Below are 27,980 nucleotides of genomic sequence, written 5' to 3'. Positions count from 1 at the left end.
GTTATGGAAAGGAGGACACTTCAGCAAGTGAATCCTTTTATCATCTCCTTTCACAACACACTGCATCTACACAAATGCCTTTTCTACCAACAGTATAGGAGCCCCATCCACCTTTGCCTGTAAGATTCCTAGCACGGATTCCTGATAATCAGTAATAAGTTTCCACCAGCTTAATTTGCTAAGTAGACTCACCACTTTTGGACAAGGAGGGCCCTGCAAATTTCATCATCATCACCTTAGAACTGCAGAGCTGGAAGAGACCCTACAAATAATTGAGTACAGCCCCTGTCAGGAAGGCCCAGTGGGGAATTTAACTCCCAACCTCTGGCTGATTCACAAGCCAAATACCTAAACCACAACAGTTCTCACCAACTGAAGTTTCTGGGGGTTGACTGTTCTCAGTGTAATGCTATCCTTTAAGACAACTTGGAAGTTTTAGCAGGTGCAAAATACTGCTCTTTACCTTCTTAAAAGTGTTGCAGATGCATCCAGCCAATTTGATTCCTATTGCATTGGCTGTCAACATACTTCTTGGTTAAAGCATTGGTGCTGACTTGTTAAGCCCTTTGGAATCTGGATCCCACATTATTCAGGGAGCATATGTCCTAAATGTGGACTCTCACATTAGTTTTTTATCCACCTCTCAGGCTCTGCTTCAAGTTCTGAGCATGGAAAACAAGACATGACTTTATGGGAAACACAGCCTTTGGAAATAGTAGAGGCTGGTCTTTTAGGTTTTATGGGCACCACCTTATCTAGGAGACTTACCAGGTGAGCGCTATCTCTGTCACTAGCCATACCCATGGTGAGTATTTCATTGCCTTAATCAGGAATCAAAGGGGCCTGGGTTCCTGTGGCTCTTGATAGACCATTGTCACCATTTGCACATCATTCCATCTAAATGCAGACCAGGGCTGGCCCAAAATCTCTTGCTCCCTGAGGTAGAGCAGCACATCGCACCACCCTGCAAAAATCACAGTATGCAGTACCCAAAGCCAGCCAAGTTATGTTAGCACAGAAGAAAAATAAATAAAAATCCTCCAAATCCTTTTTATCTTCTCTGGCGGTTAAAAAAAAAAAGCAGTTTAAAAAGAAATTAAATTACTAATAATTTGCTCTTTTTTTTTTTACAGTGTCCCAAATCTCAAGTATGAGGCACATGCTTCTTTCTGCCTAATGGCAGGGTTCGCCCTGATAAAGTCCAGCCCCTGATAAAGACATCAGTTTTCAAGGCACTGATAAACGGCTGGGTGCCGGTCTGGGAGCGGTGCTGTTGTCAGCCGCCGGCCCCAGTTTTGTTTCTCTTCCGTCTGGCCCCGCCATGCCGTGTCTCTTTAAAGTCTGGAGGTGAACCACCCCCACCCCCCACTCCTCCCACCCACCGCCTTCGCTCTTCTCCCACTCCCGTGACGTCAGGAGGAAGGACCCCCCCCTCCCTCGTTTAAATGCATCCGAAGGCTGGCGAGTGATCCAGTGGGAGGGAGGACGAGAGACGGGCATTGAAGGCGCGGGGAGGGGAGAAAAAGGGTAGAGCCGTGAAAGACGACGCCGGGGCGGAGGGGGGCGGCTACTGCTGCTCGCCACAAGGTACTGTACCTGCCTTCTGTCTCTGGGAGGGAGGGGGCGGCCTTGTGAAATTCATGGGGAGGGACCTGGACCTGGAGGAACCCCGAGGGAACCCAGCGGAGGGGCATGGCTGACGGACCTCTAGGTAAGGCGGTGGGATGCTCTGCCAGCCAGCCTGCCTCCCTCTTGGGTGGTGGACACCTTTGAATGCGTGGCATCCTCCTGACGGTGCCTTTCCTTCTGCGGTGCCTCCCTTAGGAGGGCTTCTCTAGCACGGCGCCAGGGGTGTGGGCATGTGCGCGCGTGGGGCTTCGTGGATGGATGAATGAATGGCTGGCTGGCTGTGTTAACAGGGTTTGCGTGGGTTTGAGAGCTGGGTGATAAATGGCTGTCTTGTCGCCTTAGCGCTATTCAGTACAGGAATCGGTTGGGACGCCTGCCTAGTTTCCTATTATAACTGATTCTCTCTCACACGCACACACCCAATATACCGAGGAGGGGGTAATGGATATATATTTAAACAGATTTTGTATTCTGGATTAACGCTTACGAAGGTTTGATGGATATGGGAGCGGATGAACGAAAAAAAAAATAACGTGAAAGCATTAATTTGACGCAGATGTATTCCTTTAAAAATACAAAATCGAAAGGAGCTGTGTATGCTTTTCAGAAAGGGCTATGCAGGGATCCCAGGATTGCCCAAACCCCCACCCCTTTGGGACTTGGTAGCATAGCCTTTCTCAGTCTAGTCCCTTACAGATGTGTTGGACTCCAGCTCCCAGAAGCGCCCAGCTAGCTGTGTCTACCAGACGGGGGGGGGGGGGAAGCTGTATTAGGATGCATCTTTATCAGCATCTCTCCCGTCCCCCACCCCACTTCCGAGTGTTTTGTTTCCCAGTCCTAGGAATATTTTGGATTCAGATACTAAAGATGGCTCTGCTTGCTCATTGGATGGTTGGGCTGTTGTTTGTTGAGCTACTTAATCAGAGCTTCTCTCCAGGGGTGAGACAGCTAATTCTGGATAAAGGAATGGAGGCTTTGAAGAGTACAATCGTTCTTTCTTCTTTTGTCTTGGCCTTCCTTTTAATTGAGGGTGTATCCAATATTCAGACTGCAGAACTGATTCTTGCCGTGAACTGCATGACTCTGTTGCCAGTCTGAGGAAAGGAATAAAAGCCTTTTATCTGTACCTGACCCAATCAATTTATACTGTACCAGGTTTTTGCAACCTGAGGTCCTCCAGTTGTTTTTGATGGGTATCCTCCTCAGACAAATGTTAAATAGTGAAGGATAGTGGGAGTTGTAGTAGAATATCTGGAGGACATCAGGTTGGGGATGTTAGAACTACTGCAAATTTTGGTTGTCTGAGAAGTGTGATTTAGGAGAGAAGAATGCAGTTTACCATCTGTAAACAAGAGCAAAGGAATGAGGCTCTCATTACTACAGCTTATATGGACCAGTGCTTCCCAAAGTATGAACTGCAACTCCCAGAAATCCTGACCAGCATAGATAATGGTGAAGCCTTCTGGGAAAAGCAATCCAAAAACATTTGGGAATCCAAGGTTGGGAACTACTGCTGTAAATCATTAAGAGCAAGAAGTGACTTACTCTCAATTTTGTTAGCTCTTTGGTGGTTAAGTTTCCCTTTAAGCTTAGCTAACTCAAAGAGAAAATAGCAAAAATTTCTGAGCACAGTTGAAACTAAAAGGTTTTAATTGGCATAAACGTTTGTGAACAGCAACCTGTTTTTGAGATGCAATATCTACAGAGCTATAGTGACCCATACACTGCTATTATGTTTTAAATAAGATATTATTTATATTTTATTTTAATATAATTATAGAATAATACCTTTATTATCAATTAGTTTTAAAAGGTAGAGCAATATTTATGTTAAACTTTTAGGAAAAGCCTAGAGTTTTGTAACATATTTCTGTGACATCAGATTTCTATGGACCAGATATTTATTAGTATAGATACAGTGTAGAGTTGGCCAGTTATGACCCTAAGATGTATTGGTCTACAAGTCCCATCAGTCCTATCCAGCATTGCCAATGGTGAGGGATTATGGCAGTTGTGGTCCAAAAACAACGGGAGGGTCACAGTTGACCATCCCTGATAGAGAAAGAAAAACATTTAAGTAATAATGGCAGGGGAATTAAAATATAAGACATGCACATGGTGATAATAACACTAAAGTTCTGGCGTATGTTGAAGAACTACAATGAACATTCACAAAGCAGTGTTAAGAAACATTCTACCACAGGCATGTTACTGAGGATGGTGGGGCAAAGCACATGCATTCTCTGGTGGGTCTCGATAGCTTAAAAACAACTGATCTTGGAAAATTAATAATACTTAGGGCTAAATTGGTCCTAAGCAGAATAAATGCATAAAATTATGCTCCACTGATTCACTGGGTCTGTTCTAGTGGGACTAACAATTTAATTTAATGCTTATATCTAGTATTCAGACAATTCCATGTATATTTTCTTCTAAAACCTACTCATACTACCCCACCCAACCTTAAAATTATTACAACATTATCTGTACTGTTCCTATGCTTATACAAACTCTGTTTGCCCAGGATTTCTGACCCTGTACACAGTTTGTATAGGCACAGGAAAAGTGCAGCCTAGTCAGAAAAACTTTATGCAGGGTTTCTAACCTTGGATCTACAGTATGTTGTTGTAATCTTAACTTCCAGAAACATAAGTTAGTAAGGCCTGTGGTCAAGGACTCTGGAAGAACCCATGATTGAGATCTAGTGTTGTAATGAGTGGATGGGTTTAAGGTGGAGTGTTGGGGCTGGTTGTCACAGTCCTGTTCCCCCAATGCTACTCCATTGTATGTGGTCATCAGAACAGCCACCTAGTAAGTTCATGGTAGAACAGCTGTTTCTCAAATCTGTACTTTAGGCTGTAAGCCTGCTTGGATTGGACTGCCTAGATAAATTTGGCATCTGCCTATTTTTTTGAGTGCTAGAGACACGAAAACACCTTTTATGTTTACTTTAGTATGTTGTGGGGGTGGGTTGTATATAAGAAGCCACTATTTATAGGTGCATATACTACTTTGGAGTAGTCTGAAAATGTAGAGGAGGAGCCTGCCATGAAAGCACTGCAAAGAATTAAAAACTGTTTTTCTTAATCAAAAAGCAGGTTTCTCTTTTTCTTAAGCATATGAGTTGGCGAGGGAGGGAAATGCAAAATATTGTGGCACTTTAAAGGATAATAGTTTTATTTAATTTGAGCTTTTGTGGATCAAAATTCACTTCAGACACACTAAAATGAGGTCTTTCACAGAATAATAGATACTGATGGAACATTAAACAGCTAAGTGTGTGTATCCAAGAGGGACAGACACAGTAAAAAAAGCTAAATCACTTTCTATTTGGAATTTGCAGTTGAGGATAACTAATTTAGTCCCTGAAAGGAAAAGCAGAAATGTTTGGGTGGGGATAGTCCTATTTTAAGCTTCTATTTTCTATTTATATATACTATTTACCTCTTTTGGAAGAGCCAGTGCAGGACACTATAAATAGACTACTCTTGTGCTTTGTTTAGATGAAGGTTAGTATATTTTCCAGGCGATTCAGTTTTTTCCCCCTGTTTGACATGACATTTCAAGTATGAAAAAGGATAATTACAGAATTTAAAGGCAAGAAGCTGGGAGAGAAAGAAGGGATGGGTTTGTGGGGCATGTATTTCATTTACATAAATATGTATGCAAGTAACATAGCTAAAAATGTCATCTCAGATACTTGCTTTGCTTGCTGTAAGAGGCAGGGCTGGAGAGTGCCTGGGCCTGTCTTCTGTGTAGACCTGTGTAGAGGTCTATTATCCAAAGACCTCTAAGAGGTGGTGCTTGTTCTATGTACAGGTTGTTACAAAAGTAATATAGGTGTCTTTGGAGGAAAATAGGAGAAAGATCTTCGGAAGCAATAATTGTTCATCATGAACACATCACCCCATTTAGCTGTTGATTATGAATAAGATGTTTGGACTGAAAGCTGCTTTACATACACAGAGCCTAGCTTTGATTCTGCATGGAATCATTAACAATTTATATGAGGTGTGTATGATGGTGCCCCCTTCAAGGATCAAAAACAAGACCAGGAGCCGATTGTGGCTCTGCTCATCACCTTCTTATAGCAAAACTTAAGCTTAAATTGAAGTAAGTAGGATAGACCACTGGGTTAGTTAGGTATAGTAGAAATCCTTTATAAATACACAGTGGAAGTGAAGAACAGATATAAGGAACTAGATTTGGTGGACAGAGTGCCTGAAGAACCATGGATGGAGGCTCGTAACATTGTACAGGAGGCAACAACAAAAACCATCCCAAAGAAAAAGAAATGCAAGAAAGAAAAGTGGCTGTCCAACGAGGCCTTAGAAATAGCAGAGAAGAGAAGGGAAACAAAATGCAAGGGAGAAAGGGAAAGTTACAGAAAATTGAATGCAGACTTCCAAAGAATAGCAAGGAGAGACAAGAGGGACTTCTTAAATGAAGAGTGCAAAGAAATAGAGGAAAATAATAGAAAGGGAAAAACCAGAGATCTGTTCAAGAAAATTGGAGATATCAAAGGAACATTTTGTACACAGATGGAAATGATAAAGGACAAAAATGGTATGGACCTTACAGAAGCAGAAGACATAAAGAAGAGGTGATGGCATTCCAGTCGAACTATTTAAAATCTTAAAAGAAGACACTGTTAAGGTGCTATACTCAATGTGTCAGCAAGTTTGGAAACTCAGCAGTGGCCAGAGGGTTGGAAAAGATGAGTCTGCATCCGAGTCCCAAAGAAGGGCACTGTGAAATAATGCTCCAACTACCATACAATTGCACTCATTTCACACACTAGCAAGGTCATGCTCAAAATCCTACAAGGTAGGCTTCAGCAGTATATGGACTGAGAACTCCCAGAAGCCCAAGCTGGATTTCGAAGGGGCAGAGGAACTAGAGACCAAATTGCTAACATGCCCTGGATTATGGAGAAAGCCAGAGAGTTCCAGAAAAACATCTATTTCTGCTTCATTGACTACGCAAAAACCTTTGACTGTGTGGACCACAGCAAACTATGGCAAGCTCTTAAAGAAATGGGAGTGCCTGACCATCTTATCTATCTTCTGATAAATCTATATATGGGACAGGAAGCAACAGTTAGAACTGGATATGGAACAACTGATTGGTTCAAAATTGGGAAAGGAGTATGACAAGGCTGTATGTTGTCCCCGGCTTATTTAAATTGTATGCAGAATACATCATGTAAAAGGCTGGATTGGAGGAATCCCAAACTGGAATGAAGATTGCTGGAAGAAATATCAATAACCTCCGATATGCAGATGATACCGCTCTGGTGGCAGCAAGTGAGGAGGACTTAAAGAACCTCTTAATGAGGGTGAAAGAGGAGAGCACCAAAAATGGTCTGAAGCTCAACATAAAAAAACTAAGATCATGGCCACTGGTCCCATCATCTCCTGGCAAATAGAAGGGGAAGATATGGAGGTAGTGACAGATTTTATTTTCTTGGGCTCCGTGATCACTGCAGATGGTGACAGCAGTCACAAAATTAAAAGACACCTGCTTCTTGGGAGGAAAGCAATGACAAAACTAGACAGCATCTTAAAAAGCAGAGACATCACCTTGCCAACAAAGGTCCACATAGTCAAAGCTATAGTTTTTCCAGTGTCGATGTATGGAAATGAGAACTGGACCATAAAGAAGGCTGACCGTCGAAGAATTGATGCTTTTGAATTGTGGTGCTGGAGGAGGCTTTTGAGAGTCCCCTGGACTGCAAGGAGAACAAACCTATCAATTCTGAAGGAAATCAACACTGAGTGCTCACTGGAAGGACAGATCCTGAAGGTGAGGCCCCAATACTTTGGCCATCTCATGAGAAGAGAAGACTCCCTGGAAAAGACCCTGATGTTAGGAAAGTGTGAAAGCAAGAGGAGAAGGGGACGACAGAGGAAAAGATGGTTGGACTGTGTCACTGAAGCTACTAACATTAATTTGACCCAACTCCGGGAGGCAGTGGAAGATAGGAGGGCCTGGCGTGCTCTGGTCCATGGGGTCACAAGGAGTCAGACACGAGTTAATGACTAAACAACAACGGCAGGATTATGACAATTTATGCCCATTACACAGGCAGCATCCTTTACTGACAACCAAAATTTCCATGCTATCTTTACAAGCAGAATAATAATAATAATAATAATAATAATAATAATAATAATAATAATAATAATAATAATAATAATAATAATAATAATAATAATAATAATAATAATAATAATAATAAATGTATTGTCATTGTAAGTATATACACAGTATACCCATACAACGAAATTCAGAGACACCCAGAGACCAGACACATGCACAAACATAAAATTCCCCAAACACTCCCCACCCACTGAAAGTCCCCCACTAAAAATACAAACATCTACACCGCAGGCCAAGTAACACAGTCCAACTAATTATTCACTACTGGTGGTCTTTAAGCTCATTATTAATTGCAATTATAGCTCTGGGATAAAAACTATGGGACATGTTAAAAAACAATCCAACCTAGAGGTCACAATGGCTTGAATGATAGTGGCCAAAGAGCCGTTTTCCAAATGAAACAACACCAACCAGGTACGCATTCAATGCTTTGATTGAATCCTCTGACCAGCGCCTCTGTGCATACAAGGAACACACAAACTTTTTGTGTGGTGGCGCTGCGGATTAAACCGCTGAAGCCTCTGTGCTGCAAGGTCAGAAGACCTGCAGTCATAAGATCAAATCCACGTGATCGACTGAGCCCCCGTTGCTTGTCCCAGTTCCCTCCAACCTAGCAGTTCGAAAGCATGCAAAATGCAAAAATGTGAGTAGATAAATAGGTACCACCTCAGTGAGAAGGTAAACAGCGTTCTTTGTCTAGTCACGCTGGCCACGTGACCACAGAAGATTGTATGCAGACAAACGCTAGCTCTATGGGTTGGAAACGGAGATGAGCACCACTGCCTAGGGTCGGACACGACTGGACAACATTGTCAAGGGGAACTTTACCTTTATCCATTTTCATAAGGTTCAGACTGTGTGTGCAGCTCAAGGTGTCTTCCAAGCATGGAAGATATTACAAGGCCTAGGGGTGTAATCTAGTCCCCATAGTAGGTGTTGATTGTAAGATTGGTAGTAATCCTATGACCCTCTAAATGTTAGTTTCAATCAGGCTTGGGTGGTATAGCCAATAGATGTCCATCAGCATCTGGAGGACTACAAATTGCTCACATAATATCTGCTTCTAGACTTTTTCTGCTGAAAGCTACCGTATTTGTTCCCAATAGGAATGTTTTTCAGCAGCTCATGTTCAGCCTGCAGTCCTTCAGTTCAGTAGAATTGGTCGCCTATTGCTAGTATTGCAGTAAAATTCAACTGTCACTCCAATTAGCATTTGTTTATGTTGCTAAACAGCAAGGGGAGGAGGCATGTCCTTCATCCTAGGCAGCAAAACATCTTGGGCTGACCATGTTGCCATGACTTCTGTAGTATCCCTTTGTTCTTGTGAAGTGGGTTGAAACTGGATTACCATTCAAAGGAACAGACCTTGGTTGCACATAATGTTCAGGAGATGAGAACACATGAAGAATGTCTGTCCTTTAGGATTAGGATTCATTCTCTCTCTCTCTCTCTCTTTTGGCTGCTTATGCCATTTTAGTGGCCTTTTTTGTCTTGTCCTGCCTTTTCCTTGCTCTGAAATATGACATCTAAAAAGTCAAGGATGTGAGTTAAGAGGGTACGTCAGTTTTATAGATACCTTCTGGAAATTGGGTTCTTTCACTGAGGATCTTTGCAGTCTCCTATGGTAACATCTGAAGCAATAGTAAATTGGATATTATGCATGTCCTGGTTCCTCTAATCATATAGAGAAAACAGTAAAAAAAAACCACTAAAATTCAGAATGTTGTCAAGTAAAAGATAGAAGCAGATAGTATAATAACTGTCTTCTACAGCCACTAGAAAATGGAAAAGCCTTCCTTAGAAAGTACAGAAGAAAGTAAAAACATAAGAGAGATGATGGAGGGAAGAGATTTCAGTGGTGGTGACCTATAAAGTTTGTGCAACATTAGTGTTCATGCCTGAGAACAACACAATACACATACACAAACAGCAAGTTCAAACTGGTGGCACTGTTAGAAGAAAAAGCTTAAGAACGAGCAGTGAGGGGCCATGCTTAAGGCTATAAGAGAGGAGTGGGCAATTAATTTCTATAGGGGGGCCACATGAAAAATCTGAACTGTGTTTGGGGGCCGAACCAACTTTACTTAAAAATAAAATGAAACAGTGATGTTACGCTTGCTTTTATTTTAAACTTGTTAATCTTCACAAATACTAAAGAGGTCTTTTGCGGTTAAAGATGACCAACTGATCAACTTCAGATAAAAAGCTATAAATGGTTTTGATGTCTGGCGGGCCGGACAGGAGTGGCTTGTGGGCCATATGTGGCCCTCGGGCCGCACTTTGCCCAGGTCTGCTATAAGAGTAGATGAAGAGTATATAAACAGAACTCTTGACCAGCAGCAACCAAAGAAGGCACTGGAGGTAGAAGAATAGGAAGACAAAGCAGAGGAAGGGAATGTTGAGGAGAGAACAAAATAGTGGAGAAAGCAGCATGGAAAAGAGTCACAGAGGAGCAAAAGAAGAAGACACTCTTCAGCAGTGGAACTGCAAAGCCATCTTCAGCTTCTTAAAGAGGAATCTGGTAGACAGCACGGAGAGAAGGCATACAGGAGACCTACAGGAGGACGTGAGAGAGCTGAAGCTCAGCCAAGTAGAATCACCAAACCCACAACCTACAAGAAGAAGATAAGAGTAGTTGTATAAGAGATTCCCTCCTGCATGGGACTGAAACTGAAATATGAACTTTAAGCTATTTTCCTCTTTGAGTCTTTATAATTATGCTTCATAGCTAAAAAATAATTTTACTCAAAATCCAAAAGTCTGTAAAGAGTTCAGCTCTCCAGGCCTGGATGGACTGCCTCCAAGAGTACAGAAGGAACTGCCTGAAGAACTCTCAGAACCACTGTCTGTTATTTTATTGAAATCATGGAGGATGAGTGAAATACTGGGTAACTGGAGGAAGGTTAATGCTGTCTCTTGTCTTCAAAAAGGGAAAAAAGGAGAAAGCTCGGAAATACAGATTGGTCAGCCTGACATCAATTCCAGGAAAAATTCTGGAGAAGATTATAAAGAGGTCACTCTGCACACACCTTGAAAACAATGCAGTAATAACTTGAAGCCAAAACAGATTTATCAAGAACAAATCATGTCAGACCAATCTTATTTCATTTTTTAAAAAATATTTACTTTATTTATTATTGGATTTTTATCCCGCCCTTCTAGACAGGAGTCTACTCAGGCTGGCTCATAATATATTATGCACAAAACAGATTTAAAAACAACGATTAAAATCTACAATAATAATATAATCAAGATGGGAGGATAAACACCAAAAAACAAGAAAAATAAAAATCAAGTATTGGCAGGAGGGAAGGCCTGCCTGAAGAGCCAAGTTTTTAATTGGCTCTTGAAAACACCCAGCGCGGGTTCCAGGCAGATCTCTGGCAGCAAGCTGTTCCAAAGTCGAGGGGCCACCGCCGAGAAGGCCCGGTTTCTTGTTTTTTCTTTCCCAGCCCCTCTCGGCATCAGGCCCCTCAGCCGTCTTTCCTGGCTATGGTGAGTGACTCGAGTAGATCTAGGTGGGAGAAGGTGTTTTGCCAGGTATCGAGGTCCTAAACCATTTAGGGCTTTATATGTCATCATTAACACTTTGAAGTCAATGCGGAAGTGAATGGACAGCCAATGCAAAGCAGCCAGAATGGGAGAGATATGCTGGAATTTTCTCATTCCACTAAGTAATCTGGCTGCCACATTCTGCACCATTTGAAGCTTCCACATCAACCTCAAAGGTAGCCCCACGTAGAACGCCTTACAGTGGTCTAATCTCCAGATTACAAGCGCATAGACCAGAGTGGTGAGGACCCCACCATCAAGATAGGGATGCAGCTGGGCAATGCGCCACAGATGGTAATTGGCGGAGCAGACCACTGACGCCACCTGGGTTTCCATGGTGAGCACCAGGTCCAGATGTACTCCCAAGCTGCGAACCTCACTCCTCATGGCAAGAGTCACCCCCCCCAAAAGAGAGGCAGTTTCCCAAGCTGCCAATGGAGGGGCCACCCACCCTCAGGACCTCCGTCTTGTCCGGGTTCAGCTTCAACCCATTCTCCTGCATCCATTGGAGTACAGCCTCCAGCCAACGCTGGACAGAACGGCATCTACTGGAGTAGGTGAAAAGGAGATGTAGAGCTGTGTGTCATCAGCATACTGATGGCACGAGGCTCCACACCCCCTGATGACTCCACCCAGCAGCTTCATATACTGTACATGTTAAACAGCATTGGGGAGATGATAGAGCCCTGCGGAACCCCACAATTGAGACTCCACAGGGCTGAGACACTCTTCCCAAGCTGAACTCTCTGAGGATGGTCCTCCAAATAGGATTGGAGCCTGGCAAGCGCCAGGCCACTGATTCCCAGCTCAGAGAGCCTCCCCAGGAGGATACTGTGGTCGACGGTATCAAAGGTGGCTGAGATATCGAGAAGGACCAACAAGGACATTTTGCCCTCTCAGCCTCCCTCAACAGGTCATCCAACAGTGCAACCTGTGCTGTGGCGCGGTCTGAAGCCTGACTGGAATGGATCCAGGGCATTGGTTTCATCCAAAAGAGCCTGAAGCTGATCGGCCACCACCCTCTCAACCATTTTACTGAAGAAAGAAACATTGGCGACGGGCCTATAATTGCCAATATTGTCCGCCGCCAAATTTGGTTTCTTCCTAATGGGCCAAATGAGTGTCTCCTTGAGGGCAAGAGGAACCTTGCCCTCCTGGAGAGACCCATTAATTATCACAGTAGCCCATTCGATTGTTACAGGCCTGGCTACTTTGATTAGCCAGGCCAGGCAAGGGTCAAGAGAAGAAGTGGTGCCCCAGCAGCAATCAACCCAGCAAGATCCCAATACCGTCCCTGGCCCCAATCAACATGTGGAGGGCCTCCAGACCTGGCTTCACTACTGAGGAGCGCCTAATAATCTCCAGAGTATTTCTATAAACAATACCCCCTGCCCCTCCAGTCTACCCTGGTGCAGGACAGCATAACCAGAAGGACAGGCAAGGGTGAAGGGAACTCCCCCTTCCCCGCCCATGCAAGTTTTGGTTATGCACGCCAGGTCTGCGTCCTCCTCCAGAATAAGGTTGTGAATAATCTGGGATTTATTGGACACAGACCTGGCGTTCAACAGCACCAGTTTTAGAGTGGAAGGCCGGCTGATCTAACTACCTTGAGGCTGGTAGGTGGTCACAGTTCCAGAACAGTGAACAGTCTTCAAACATCTGTTCATCGTTCTCTGAAATGAGTAGAAGCTGTTGTGACAAACCCAGACCTACTGGGATATGCCACAGTTTCACTAAGCTGCCACCAACCATTCCCTATAAGAAGTCACACAGACCAGGGATGGATTTTTAACAAATAAAAGAACAAGGTTTATTAAATAACACACAGGGAAAAATAAAAGGATCAAGTGAATAAGATACAGTAACGTGGCTTAGTCTCAATCATACATACACACAGTTTGGTTCACACAGAACACTTAACTTGAAGCACAGACCCTGAACCTATCAGTTCTGGCTAACCATCCAGACACCTGAACCTATCAGGTTGGTACTGACTGACACACAGTAGTACCCTGTCTGACACACAGACTCCCACTCAAGCTTCTTCTCTCAGCTCTACTCCAGCTTCTTCTTCAGCTCCACACACGCTTCACATATATATACACAGTACAGCCCCTCCTCCTGATGTCCCGCCTTCCACTCCCCATAGGATGGAACTTTCCCTCCAAACCCATGACAGACAGGTAACATCAGTGCTGTATGTAACACCTCCCCTCTTTATAAGTTGTTTTGTAGGGGGAAAGCTAAGGTGCTTTTCACAAAAAAACAACCTGGATAAAACACACAAAAACAGTTATCCATACAATATCATACTTACTTATACTTACATTCTAAGTTAACCATATCAATTAGGCATTTAAACATTTACCATATACATTACATCAAGTTACCTTTATTCATACAAACCAAATTCAAAAAAAACCAGGTACATTTAACCTTTGGTCACCAACATATATACATAGTCCATGTTTCTTTCGCCGTCTTCATTCTTCAGGTCTTCTTGACAAGGCGTCAGCAACACAGTTCACTGACCCTCTGACCACCTTCACTTCAAAGTCATAGTCTTGCAGATTTAAAGCCCACCTCATAAGTTTGCTATTGTGGGTTTTCATTGTCTTTAACCATTGCAGTGGTGAATGGTCAGTGCACAGAACAAAATGTCTTCCCCAGATGTAAGGCTTGGCCTTCTGGATCGCGTAGACTATTGCCAGGCACTCCTTCTCCACGGTTGCCAAATGTCTCTCACCTTTCTGGAGTTTCCTACTCAGGTAGGACACTGGATGCTGGTCACCATTTTCATCCTCCTGGCAAAGAACTGCTCCTACCCCGCTGTTAGACGCATCGGTGTAGATGATGAACTCCCGGTCGAAGTCTGGAGCACGCAGCACTGGATAGTTGATGAGCGCCTGCTTCAACCTCTGGAACGCCTCCTCACAGTCGCTGGTCCACGGGATGCGGTCATCAGTCTTCTTCCTCGTCAGATCGGTCAGCGGAGCCGCAATCTCGCTAAACCTCGGGATGAACTTTCTGTAGTAGCCCACCAACCCAAGAAATGATTTGACTTTTCTCTTGGTGTTGGGTCTGGGCCAATCACGAACAGCTTCTACCTTGGCCTCTAGGGGTTTTATCACTCCTCCCCCTACTATGTGACCCAAGTATTTTGTTTCGGGGATACCCAGCTGCAGTTTGTTCTCTTTGCAGAGCCTAGGCCAAAGCACTTCCTCCCCTGGGTTAAAGTGCCTCTCACTGGCTCTCCGGTCATCCCAAGCTTTCTTCCTGACCTTTTGAGCTTGCAGGGTCTCTGCTGCTAGCTCTAGGTTTCTCTTTAGGTCATTCCTCAAGGTGTCTATGTATGTCACAACGTCTTGTGGGTCATCCTGGGTGATCTGCTCCCAATTTTGTTTGATCAAATAGAGGCCCTTTCACCCTTCTCCCAAATAAAAGTTCAAACGGACTGAACCCGGTACTGGCTTGTGGCACTGATCGATAAGCAAACAAAAGGGATTGCAGCTTCTGGTCCCAATTGTTTGGATTCTCTGCCAAGTAAGCCCTAATCATGCGCATTAGAGTCCCATTGAACTTCTCAGTTAACCCATTACTTTCAGGGTGATAGGCAGTGGTTTCCTTGTGCTTAATTCCACAGATTTGCCATAAGCGTTTCATGAGCTTCGATGTAAACGATGCTCCCAAATCTGTGATTATTTCTGAGGCAAATCCCATCCTGGACATATACCCCACCAAGGCATCTGCCACTGTGTTAGTTTCAATGTTAGTCAAGGGTATGGCTTCAGGGTACCTCGTGGCATGGTCCACAATGGTGAGAATGAACCTGTTCCCCCTCTTTGTGGCCTTGGGCAAAGGTCCCACAATATCCACCCCTATGCATTTGAACGGAGTGTCAATCACAGGCAAAGGGCACAACTTTGCTTTGGTCCTGTCGCGGCTATTCCCCTGCCTTTGACACACATCACATTGTTTACAGAACTCCCTGATCTGCTTCCCTATGTCAGGCCAGTAAAAATTCTGTGTGATTCTCTGCTGTGTTTTGTTCACCCCTAAGTGCGCAGCAAACATGTCAGAGTGCCCCCTTTGTAAGATCATGGGGCGATACTTGTCAGGCATCACTAGCTGACTTCGGATCCCATCTCCCCCTTTTGAGATATTCCTCAGGGTCTCTCTATACAAAATCCCCTTTTTCTCTAGAAATCTCACTGGGGTTTCAGGTGTTAGCTGGGCGTCAGTCACCTGTTCAAAACACTTTTGGAGAGTGGCGTCTGCCTTTTGCTCTTGGCCAAATCGGCTGTCTGTGGTTAAGGTTTCCACCACAGCTTCTGAACTCCCCCCACCTGCTTCCGTCTCGGGCTCATCATTACCCCCCTGAACTGTCCCCGTGGTGGCTTGTGAGCGTGTAATCACTAGCACCCGTTTCACATGTTCAGCCAGGTCATTTCCCACGAGCACGGCTGCTGGCAGAGTCAATGAAATCGCTAGCCGCCAAACTCCCCTCCAGCCTTGAAAGTTCACAGGTACCTCCGCTACTGGCAGTGAGATCACCTGCCCCTCAATCCCTGCCACCTTCATGCTCTCATTTGGGATTACATACTCCCTAGGAATAATATCTGGATGGCACAGGGTCACCTGAGAACAAGTGTCCCGCAGCCCCCGATACTGATGGTCAAGTATTCCTATGTCCACCCCTGCTGTTTCAAACAACTGAGAATCTGTTCTCACCAGTAGGCAGCGCCTGACCTCTACAAGAGGACCATTTTCCTCAGCCTGATCAGCAGATGTGGCTGTTCCAGATTGAGTAGCCATGGCAACAGGCTCCCTCAGTGACAATGAGCCTTGCTCTTTCTGGACACAGAACACAGCTTTTGGCTTGGTTCCACTCGAATCCTGAGGCACAATTCCTTTTAGCTGCTTTAATTTCTCACACTCTGAGATTAGATGGCCCTTTCCCTGACAGAAATAACATTTTCTGCTATATTTTGAGTCTTTCTCATCTTGTTTTGGTTTTCCCTCCAAAATCTGAGGTCTTGGTTTCATGTCTGAGGGCTTCCCTTCACCATGGGCCCCTCCCCCTTGCTGGCTTTTCCCTGGTCCCTGAGAGTACTTGCTGTAGGTTTCTTTGGGTTTACCTACAGATTTCCCCTCACCCAAGGGCTTTCTTATTTGATAAATAAAATCTGCGATCTCGGCTGCTTCTGCCACAGATTTCGGCTTCCTTTCCCTCACCTGGAATTTCAGTTCCCCATGCAGGACTGAATAGAACTGTTCCAGCGCTATCAAGTCTTTGAGCTGCTGAAAGGTCTCTGTCCCCTCCTGAGATAGCCATTTCTCTAGCAGCCTCACCAATTGGGCCCCCACTTGGGTAAAAGTCTGCTCTGGTTTCTTGGTAATTGACCTGAATCTTTGCCTCAGCTGTTCCGCATTTATCCCATGTCTTGCAAACACCAGTTTTTTAAACTCTGCAAAATCTTTCATCAGTTCCTGTGGCATCTCTGAATAAACTTCAGCAAGGCTGCCACTGATTAAAGATCGCATGATGGTCATCTTCTCAGTTTCCCTTACTGAGAAGTCCACAAACGCTCTTTCCACTAAGGAAAAGAACACCTCAGGACAATCTCCCTTGTGGTACACAGGGAATTTCTTCAGGTCAGCTTTAGACAATTGGCCTCCCTCAGAATCCCTATTGTTATTATTGTTCTGATTCATCAGTTCCAATTTTCTTAACTCAAACGCCATTCTCTCTCTCTCCAATCTTTCTTCCCTCTCCATTCTCTCTCTCTAATTCAAATTGCCTTTGTTTCTCTCTTTCCCTTTCCTCCACTTCAAATTGCCTCATCCTCAGTTCATGCTGTTGGGCTATGAGCATTTTCCTGAGTTCTGGGTTCTGTTCTCCCGTGCTGTCACCTTGCACTGAGCCAAATTCATCCTCAGAACCTTGGTCAACCTGGGGGTCTTTCACTTCACCCATTTCTGCCATTTGGCTTCGAGTCAAGGGCATAATCCCCCCCCCCCAGAACAGGCTGCTTTCAAAAGTCAAGCCTCAAAATAAAGCGACCACTTTTTTTTTTCTTTTGCCTCAGAACCAGCTTTCTCTATAGATTGCTGCTGTCCTTCAGCACTAACTTGCAACAGTTGCGAGCTAGAGTCTACCCCCCTCTGCTAGGCCTCGCAGCAGGCAGGCTAAATCACTGTTACTTTACAGTTTTGCCTCAGCTTTTTTCCCGCCAAAAACAGGTTGCCTCAGAGCTCCCTAATCTAGCCCCCAATCTGAGGTGACACGTTCTTCTACTAGTGCACCCCCCCCGTGAGGCACACCTAGAAGATTACCTACGCGCTCTCAGATTGTCCCTGACTAGACCCCCCCTTGCTCTGGGCACACTTGCCAAGGCTTTGCTGTACCACTGGACAACTGGACCAGTCGTATCCCACGCGCTGGACACCAATCAATGTGACAAACCCAGACCTACTGGGATATGCCACAGTTTCACTAAGCTGCCACCAACCATTCCCTATAAGAAGTCACACAGACCAGGGATGGATTTTTAACAAATAAAAGAACAAGGTTTATTAAATAACACACAGGGAAAAATAAAAGGATCAAGTGAATAAGATACAGTAACGTGGCTTAGTCTCAATCATACATACACACAGTTTGGTTCACACAGAACACTTAACTTGAAGCACAGACCCTGAACCTATCAGTTCTGGCTAACCATCCAGACACCTGAACCTATCAGGTTGGTACTGACTGACACACAGTAGTACCCTGTCTGACACACAGACTCCCACTCAAGCTTCTTCTCTCAGCTCTACTCCAGCTTCTTCTTCAGCTCCACACACGCTTCACATATATATACACAGTACAGCCCCTCCTCCTGATGTCCCGCCTTCCACTCCCCATAGGATGGAACTTTCCCTCCAAACCCATGACAGACAGGTAACATCAGTGCTGTATGTAACAGCTGTGCCATCGCCATATCTCCCTCTGGGATTGGGTAACCTCCCTAGTAGATGGAAATGCTGCAGATGTAATATACATAGATCAATCATAGCATTAACACCACTGACAGGTTAAGTGACTATAGTATTGATTATATGATTACAATAGTACCTGTCAAGAGGTGGGATATATTAGGCAGCAAGAGAACAGTCAGTTATGTAATTTCATGTATTAGCAGGAAATATGGGCATGCAAAAAAGTGACTTTGACAAGGCCAAATACTGATGGCTAGATGACTGGATCAGAGCATCTCCAAAATAGCAAATCTTGTGGGGTGTTCCTGATATGCAGTGGTTAGTACCTATGAAAAGTGGTGCAAGGAATAAAGGCTCATTGATGCATGTGGGGAGCAAAGGCTAGCCTGTCTGGTCTGATCACACAGAAGAGCTACTGTAGTTAAGATTGCTGCAAAACTTAATGCTGGACATGATAGAAAGGAGTCAGAACACATAGTACATAGCAGTTTGCTGTATATGGGGTTACATAGCCACAGACCAGTCAGAGTGCCCATGATGACCCCTGCCCACCACTGAAAGTGCCTACAATGGGAATGTGAGCATCATAGCTGGAGGTTTTCTACAAGGGCGTATCAGTGGTGGTACACTAGGACCCCCTTATCCATGTGATCAGTAGCCACTGATACACTTATCCACGATTTGAATATATTAAAATTAATAAAAGAAAAAAATCCAGAAAAACTATCTTCCCGTGTATTATGAGAAACGACCTCTAGAGGGAGACAGAGACTTGTTAGTGAAAAATAGTACATAGCACAGGGGTCCCCAACCCCGTGGGCTTCCTGGCACTGGGCCCCGTTACTGTTTGTAGTAATATAATCTCCATTTCTTAGGATTCTGGCTTTGCTGGCTGCACTTTGTGCTACAGGTGGAATCTGATTCTGAAGGCTGTTAGTCCTCACTGACCCTTCCTTTTCTCCTTCTTAAAGACAGCCGGAGCATGTCATCTGACCAAACTTCTCAGTCTGCGGTGCCACCCCTCCACTCCCCCAAGTCACCTGTGTGGCCCATTTTCCCCTTTAACAGGGAGGGAAGTCGGATCTGTGACAGAGGCTCCCATCTTCTTCGGGACTTACCTAGTCCCCTTCCCACAAAAAGAACCAGGACATACTCTGCGTAAGTACTTGCCAGACTTTGCCATTGAGGAAACTTTTGGGAAGGATTTTGTTTTAGTTTCAAAACTTGTTAGCATCCAGGCTTTTGTTGCTATCTGTGAGCTTGTACTCTGTTAAGTTCTGATGTAATTCACATTGACTTGGATGCTAATGGAAGCTGGCAGACCATGATGATGTTACTTTCTGTTCCCATTGGTTGGTTGCTATTCTGATGGCTAGACTGAGTCCTTTTATAATAGAATTCCCAGCTTTAGCACCTCCTATCAATCCAACTTCATAATTTTCATGTAATTACTCTAGTGCTAAAAATGATACAGAGTACCAAATATTGTGCGAGCTGGTATAGCTCAGTGGGTTGGAGCACATGACTGTGGAACCACAGTTGGGAGTTTTAATCCCCACTGTGCTTTTTGAGAGAGGAGTTGGCCAAGATCACCTGGAGTTCATGTGGCTGATGGGCTTACCTGCCCTGCCAGCTGTTTGGCCTTAGACAAGTTACATGGTCCCAAAGCATCACTAGAGGGAGGGACTGGTAAGCCACTTCTGAGTACTTTATACATAGAAAATTATGGGAGGAATGCCATAAGCTGACATGACTTGACAGCTTGTCATTATTGCCATTGTTATTATCATCATTTAGAGACACTATGCAGGCTCAAACTGGGACATATTGTTGCCTTAGGCAGAGAATAAATAATTCTCCCAGCAACCCATTCAAATCAAGGTAAATGGAAGCCAAAGCCAGCAACACTATTTTATTGCCCAAGACAGAAGACCCACAAACACTTTCCCCATTCCCTGGAGAGAGAGAAAAAACAACCCACCACAATAGCAAAGTAAACAAGAAACACTTTGCTGTCCTTTTGTCACATCTCCAGTCTGCTGTTTGAGGTAGCTGCTTAGGAAGGTAATATACTGTAGATATCCACATACCTTTTGAGAAGCAGGGAAATGACAGTCTGCAGTAACATGTTGATATGTCTGCATAATTGCAATTATCAAAGTAGGAAGTTATTGGATAAAGAATAAAGGGAGGTTGCAAGGCCAGAGGCTGGGTGTTTGTTTCCCCACTGTGGCTCCAGGGAGAAAAACCAGCCTGAGTGACCTTGGGCAACCTGTACAGTTCCAAGGAGCCCCCAGAGGGATAGGAATGGTAAACCACTTTTGAGTTTTCTTTTAATGAGAAGAGTCGCCATAAGTCAGAATTGATTTGACAGCACATTATTATTATTATTATTATTATTATTATTATTATTATTATTATTATTATTATTATTATTATTATTATTATTATTATTATTATTATTATTATTATTATTATTATTATTATTATTATTATTATAGTAAACCTGCCCTGGTGTTGTGTTGGTTCTTGCCTAATAGGAGAGCCAAGAGGGCTGAAGAAAATGGCACCTTTCCCACACTTGTCATGAAGATCTTGTGGGGTCTCAAGTGATCTCCTTTATCACTGGGAACTTGTGAGGGCCACAGCATAGGAGAAGGAGGTGGTTAATGACTCAAAAGCACTGCTGGGGTGACTGTACCAGAGGCAATGGTTTTCAGTAACTGCAGACCTCCCTCTCTCAACCCTCAGCCCCTGTATGTTCCCAATGAGGAAAAAAAATGCTGTACTGTACTTGAGGCCTGTTGTAGGCCCTCCAATTCAGAGGGGGGAAAATTACTGTACTTGAGGCCTGTTGTAGGCCCTCCAATTCAGAGGGGAAATGTTACATTTCTTTTTAAAAAATATCCCTGGTTAATGACACCATCAGCCTCACACTGTAGAACTTGCACAAACAGGATTTCAGGCATGATCTGTCAAGTTTCAAAAGTAAAATTCTGAGGATTTGCTAAAGTTAATTTTTGGCCATAAACTTGATTGTGAGGAAAGGAGAGCAGATGGTGGTGGCTAGAAAAGGAGCACAGCATCTTTTGGGTTAGAAATATCAGTGTTGTTTAGTTTCATTCTCATTTTTTCTGCCACATCTCTTATTCTTTTCCTTCTTTTTCTTTAGGACAGCACGTGCCTCTGCTGGTCCTGTCTACAAGGGTGTATGTAAGCAGTTCTCACGTTCCCAAGGCCATGGTTTCATCACCCCTGAAAATGGCACAGAGGACATATTTGTGCATGTGTCTGAGTGAGTTTCATGAGGGCCGGGGTGCAGAGCCTTTAACGCCTTAGGTCATCATGTAGATACACCTGGTTTGAGTGTTCAGTGCTATTTTCTCTCTCTTCACCATTATAACACACAGCACATTGTTCATCAATCAAGGTGTTACAATTTTACACTGTAACTTGGATGCTGAAAAAGTCATATTTTTGTGCATTAACTGACTAAAAAATTGGTTGTTGTGGGTTTTTCGGGCTCTTTGGCTGTGTTCTGAAGGTTGTTCTTTCTGATGTTTCGCCAATCTCTGTGACCGGCATCTTCAGAGGACTGGAGTAGGAACTCTGTCCATGCTTTGGACAGAGCATGTATCTCAGTAGTACAGAGCATGGACAGAGTTCCTACTCCAGTCCTCTGAAGATGACGGCCACAGAGACTGGCGAAACGTCAGGAAGAACAACCTTCAGAACATGGCCAAAGAGCCCGAAAAACCCACAACAACCATCAGATCCTGGCTGTGAAAGCCTTCGAGAATACATTGGCTAAAAATTGCTTAAAACATCACCTCTTGTGTAATGTGATACAGCCTAGATGCTGCTGCACCATGAATACACATCTCTACCCATTTACCTCCACATTATTGTACAGTAATCCCTTTTTGTATCTTGGCAGTACAAAGCTTTATTTAAATTTCTTCAGGGAAACCCATGTCACCTGGAATGTTCAGCTGAGTTAGTGTCTCTCTATATGTGTACGTATGAAAGAGTAATCTCACCAGGTAACCTTGACTAGTCACTCCCTCTCAACCTGAGCTACCTTGCCAGGTGGTGTGTTGTAATGTTGAAGTAGGAAGGGAGAAAGCATTAAGCTAACTGGCATGCTTTGATGACTGTCTACAAGAAAAAATGAGAACTGCTGGACTCCAGAGGCCTTCGAATTATCCTTGGGCAAATTTTGGGGAGCGGAAAAGATACACTAGAATGCAATTGTGCTGTAAACAGCTTGCTTGATTTCTTTGACTGGAGCCAGGAAAATTGAATACATAAAGCTGTGCACCTCAGAGAGTGCATAAAACAGGATTCCTGTGGTGTATTTGCATTTTATCCATCAGTAATAATTACCTAATCTATTTGTGTGTTTCTGCTTGCTGAAAATTTATACATTTCTCATTGTTTTGCCTTGCTGTAAGGCATTCAGCTTTTGTTCATGATTGTGGTAAGTGATTCTTTGCCTCAACTGAGTTCTGAAATGTTCTCTCCCCTCCTTTTCCCCCCTCAGCATTGAAGGAGAATATGTCCCAGTAGAAGGAGATGAGGTCACATACAAAATTTGCCCCATCCCGCCAAAGAATCAGAAGTTCCAAGCTGTGGAAGTGGTGCTCACTCACTTAGCTCCGCACACAAAGCATGAAACGTGGTCAGGCCAAATGATTGGCTCGTAAACTGCTTTTGGGGCTTATGGGCCAATTCCACCTGGAAGTGGGGTGGGATGTTTGTGGTGGGTTGTGGAGCTGTTGGAGCAATGAAAGAGGCCTGGCTGGCAATTCTTGTTTGCAATGTGACATGTTTGGGATTTATGTATTTTCTAAGATTTACCTTATTTGTTTGTAAATGTGTTTTTCTTTTTTCAAGATAGCAAGCAGGAAGTGGAAAAGTGCTTCTGAGTGGATTCCCTCTTACATGTTATGAGCTCCTAATCATTCCTGACTGGATAAAGGCAGAGCTCCTGGGTGGGTGGATGGGCCTCCGGAAAGACAAATATGGCAGCGATCCTGACCACATTAAGAACATATTTTGGCTATTATCCTGGCTCTTTAGACAGCTTGTCTCTCAGTATCTTCTCAGCTAGGGCTGAGTTCAGACCATGTCTCTCCCTCAGCTCCTAGTTGCATTAAAGGCCCTTTGCAGCTAGAACAGGTGACATGATAAAGAATTGCCAATTTTTTTGAGGACAGTTCTACATAGCTTCCAAATATTGAGGCTGTAGTGTCTTCCAGAGCCTTTTCTTTCCAAAATGTGCCATCTCCAGATATACTTGAAGTTGTTCGTATTTTTTTTCCCATGGCTCCTGCTTTGTGCAAATAAAAGAACTACACTGGCCTCAGCTCCTTCTGTCTGGATCTCTTTCTATCTGTACCCAAATATATTGAGATCCATAGCTTAGCTGCTAGAGCTAAATGGACTTTGGGTAGGATTGCTACTCTGGTGAAAATGCTCCTTTGTTCACTTAATATTTTAGGGAGCAGATGCATTTGAACAAGGCTGTGCAGAGAACTTAGCAGAGTGCATCAATCAAGGTGTAGAGTTTGTATGAAAATAAATGCAGCCCTCCTCCCGTCACCCTGACCTAGTTGTAATTTGTCAGGTTCTTCTGGAAAGGCAGAAAGAAATTTCTAATGTTGCTTTTATTCCTCTTTAATCAGGGGACTGGAATCTGAAGGCAGTCATTGTGGTTCTGGATTTAGGAGGTGCAGGACCAGAGACTGGGAAAAGTTTTGGATTATTGTTTTCAGAAACTCCCGGCTAGCATCACCATTGTTCATGCCGGCTTTGGGGCATCTGGGAGTTGTAGTCCAAAAAAGTAAACTTGCCAAGCTTTACTCTAGATAAGATCATTAAACTGATATCACTGTTGCAAACGCTTCTTTGACTTGTCTGATTCATTAGTGTTTATATCCTCCAATGAACAACCCAAGCTGGTTTGCATTAGGAATGCTGAGAAGTAAATTCTTTGAAGTTACCTGGCAGTTTGGGTCCTTAGTCCTTCAGGAAAATATGTAGTCGTTCTTGTAAAAATGGTGGCTGGACAGGTTTATATTAAAAGTAAGTCATTTTGAATGCCATGAAAAAATTATGCATTTTGTTGTTGCAGAGTTGGGAAACTTCACTTTTTTTTTAATGTGAGTAGTGCCCTGCCATAGTTGTTGCTGAGTCATTGCTTATAAGGATAGAGAAGGGCCAGGAAATAGAATTCAGATCTGAAGCCATTCTACTTTTGGTTAACCAATAAAATACAAATGACTCCACTATATGTGGCTATTTAAGGAGAAACCTTTCTGAGGCTCCTCACCTTCAAGTGGACTTGAGAATAATTTTCTGCTTTATTTTTTGATGGCCTCACTTCTACCAGATTCTGGCTTACACCTTTGTTAAGCTGTATATACATGACTTCCACAAAGTACTGTTCTTTCTGCCCCAAATTAGTGAAGTTATTTTTTCTTATTAAAGCAAATACAACCCAACAGTGCACTCTGAACTTGCATCATTGTCTCAAACTGCAGCAAAACGTAATCCAGACTGGTGATAGATGTGTACTTTCCACTGGTTGCAAAGAGAAGCTCAGGTGTGTTTCCTCATTAACAGAGGGTGGCAGTGTCAGAATTTTGGGTCTTCTCTCTTAATCCCAGACTGAGTTGTGTTGGCCAAAATCCTGTTGGTATTTATGTACTGTTTGTGTAACATGCTATGGCTAGTTGCAGCTGAAAAGGTACTGGGGTACATCTCAGTTATGCACTTGAGTATGTGACCCAGCATGCAAGTGAGATGCACCTTGGCATTTTGGCAGTTAGTTGCAAATAGCTGCAACAAGCTACACAATCCTTACACAACAGCAGTAGGATTCTGGCTGTTACCACATTGACATTGTATTTCCAAATATAGGGAAACATAAGCATTTCCTATGAAGGCCTTTATCTCTTTTGAAAATAATGTCCTCCTCTAAAAAAGAAAGATGGAGAACAGAATACATTTTTGTTAGAAGAATCCACTATTGTAACACTGCAAGTAGAATCGAGCCACAGGGATACATCTGTTTTATGCACTTGGGCTGTGCCTGTTGGTTCTTAGCAGTAGAGAGCTGCTTGAAGAACAGTTGTTTGGTTTGCTGTACCTCCAGAGATGTAGCCGTCAGTGTTGTCTGCATGTGTTGTGTTTCTGAATGTTGCAGAGGATGTGTTTACTCTGGATGGGTGTTTGGGCTGCTTCTCCACTCTTCTATTAATCTAACTCAAGCATATTGATAATTGGTTCCTGTCTGCCCATCTCTCTAACCAAGGAGAGTAATGTGAAAAAGAAATGGAGGAATGGTGTATTGGTGTCAGGACTCATGGGGACCTAATGTCATTATGTTGAGTGCTTCCTGCAGTTACATTTTGGTTCTGCCTATTCTTCCCAAGCATTTTACTGTTTTCCCCAGGAAATACAGGGTCATATCTAAAAGCACAAATGTGATTTCTAATATTCTTCTAGATGTTTTAAGGAGGATAGTTTCCCAGGATAAGGTGAGCATGCTAGGATTTTGCATGATGATTTCAAGCAATCTAAAATTAAGTTGATTGGCAAGTCTTGTGCATCTTGGGCAATGCCCTGTCTGGGATTATTTCACCTTCTCCACTTTTGATGCACTAGAAATGAGTGCTCTTGTTCCAGGAGCTAGGAGGGGCCCTTCAGTGGAAGTTGTGAGAGGCTGACATAGCACAGTTACCTCTTGGATGAGTTCTAGGAGCTTGTAGGGGGAAGAACTTAGAATGTGTTGGCACTGGGAAAATAAGACTACTATTTGAAGGAGTGGTTTTTGTACTTGAGGAATATCTCCAGAAACTTTCATAAGATAGTATATGCATATATGTATATAATGCACATGTGACATCCATAGTTCATATCCTTAAGGCTTCAAACTTATCTGAACATCTGCACCAAGACTGAGCAACTTCAACAGGGCTTGCAGCCAATTTCCCCAGAGGGAGGGTTTCATACTTGCCAGCATGTACTATTAAGATACAGAGGGCCCTTCAGGTTTAAAAAATCCCCATATTTTTGCTCAAAAGCAAAGTTGTTTAAACAAAAGCAGTTGTTTAAACATAGTTGCACCATAAATTTCCTTGGGAATGCCAGTGTCAGCTGCAAAAGCAGGCAGTGGTTTGCCACATGTTACTTGTGTCTTGCCCAACGCTGCTTTGCATACATGCATTGAGGTGTAGGGTGTGATAGAGAAGACAGCTTTGTATAATGCCTGATAAATGCCTGATATTCTGTCACAATGTCATCATACTTAGTTGTGCCAGGGCCATTTCCCATGCTTCCACTTTAGCATTAAAGTGCCACTTATAGAATCATGGAGAAATCCAATGCAGAGGTGTCCTGAGAGGGCAACCGTTGCTTTTATTTCTGCTTAATCCTCCTGTTTATACTGTAGTTGGAAAAGGCTACTTTTTAAAACAAAAACTCCCAGAATCCCTGGTCCAAAATGCCAAAGGCAATACTGGCTAGAGAATTCTGGGAGCTGTAATAAAAAGGCACCTCTTCCAAGTTCTGCTCCTGCTAGAGAGCTGAGAGGATCCCTTCCGTGGTGTAAGAGAGTCCAGAAAAAACAGGTACATGGACTAAATTCATACCTTATTGCCATGAACACAAATACTGGTGACCTGCCAGCAGCATTACAGGAAAGGGCTGCCAAGTACATCATAGGAAAGATCTTGTTTTTCTCTTGTTGTTCCTCCCATGATCCAGGCTGGTGAAGATGATCTGTGCTGCTTTGGATTAAAATGCTAACATTTACTATTATCTGCCTTGGGACCAAACTGTACTTTGGGACCACAGAGGAACCTCTGGAGGGAAAAATAAAGGCAGTCAGGTTTTAAAGGATGTAGTAATTGTTACTGTGCATAAATACAGGAGGAGGTTTTCCAGGCTGCCCTCTAGATCTAAAGGATGAGCAAATAGTGTATTGGAAGGAAGCCATTGTCCCCTGTCCTCAGGGTGATCTAGTCCCCTTTGTGTGACCTGCTTCCTGTGACGACCAGAAGGACTTCCTGCTCACATCAAACACCAGCATCTCCTAGCCTCCATCCCTCTCCTCGAAGGTGCAATACCAGTGGAAGTGCCACAAAACTGTGTCTTCTGTCTGGGAAAGCTTTGATCCTTATTGAAATAGCCTTGTTACCTATAGTGTTTGTGTTTTTACAACTCTTTGTGTGTTCCTTGCCTGTCTGACACCCGTTGACCTTTGTAACATTGGCAATAAAACACTGAAGTGATTTTCCCAGGAGTCCTTTCTGTTTTGCCTTTTCCCCCTCTTTCTTTTTCCTTTGTGGGGTTAGTTTTTGCAACAGGAGGTGCTACAAAAAAGACAGAAACACCTAAGAAAGTCAGACAGCTTGGCAAAAGGGAATCTTATTGCTCTTGGCTTAGCCATGAGAAAAGGATAAATTGGCTTAGTGGATAGGCCATATTCAAATGTCTTCCTTTATAAAAATGTGTAAGGAGTTACTTGTCATCATAATTGGACTGCTGATTCATTAAGCACAATATGGTCTGTTACGCTGATTAGTAGCAGCTTTCTCAGGTCACAGGTGTAGTTTTGTTTCCCCAGTGTGCCGTTTGCAGCCTTG

General features: G+C 43.5%; 1 protein-coding gene across 3 annotated transcripts; it reads left to right on the top strand.

The window, feature by feature from the left end:
- Positions 1-1,260: 1,260 nt before the first annotated feature.
- Positions 1,261-27,627, top strand: CSDC2 (cold shock domain containing C2). 3 transcript variants are annotated; one of them, XM_020787883.3, is made up of 4 exons: positions 1,261-1,587; positions 19,299-19,485; positions 21,500-21,622; positions 22,871-27,627. In XM_020787883.3, exons 2-4 carry the CDS (start codon positions 19,310-19,312, stop codon positions 23,031-23,033), a joined length of 462 nt encoding a protein of 153 aa, XP_020643542.1. In that variant the 5' UTR covers positions 1,261-1,587; positions 19,299-19,309; the 3' UTR covers positions 23,034-27,627. The 3 variants fall into 3 exon arrangements, with proteins under 3 accessions (XP_020643542.1, XP_020643544.1, XP_020643541.3); XM_020787885.3 differs by having other exon boundaries at positions 1,463-1,587; positions 19,303-19,485; XM_020787882.3 differs by having other exon boundaries at positions 1,551-1,711.
- The last annotated feature ends 353 nt before the right edge of the window (positions 27,628-27,980 follow it).

The sequence above is a fragment of the Pogona vitticeps genome, chromosome 5 (assembly GCF_051106095.1).
Source record: "Pogona vitticeps strain Pit_001003342236 chromosome 5, PviZW2.1, whole genome shotgun sequence".
NCBI classification, from domain to species: domain Eukaryota; kingdom Metazoa; phylum Chordata; class Lepidosauria; order Squamata; family Agamidae; genus Pogona; species Pogona vitticeps.
Note: the sequence above shows the minus strand (reverse complement) of the source record. Positions and strands in the feature narration are given on the sequence as shown.

What these genes read in the sequence shown, in the direction of transcription:
- CSDC2 (XM_020787882.3), top strand. An exon ending in AGAACCAGGACATACTCTGC is followed by an intron (nt 19,486 to 21,499) that starts GTAAGTACTTGC and finishes CTTTTTCTTTAG; the next exon opens with GACAGCACGTGCCTCTGCTG. An exon ending in ATATTTGTGCATGTGTCTGA is followed by an intron (nt 21,623 to 22,870) that starts GTGAGTTTCATG and finishes TTCCCCCCTCAG; the next exon opens with CATTGAAGGAGAATATGTCC.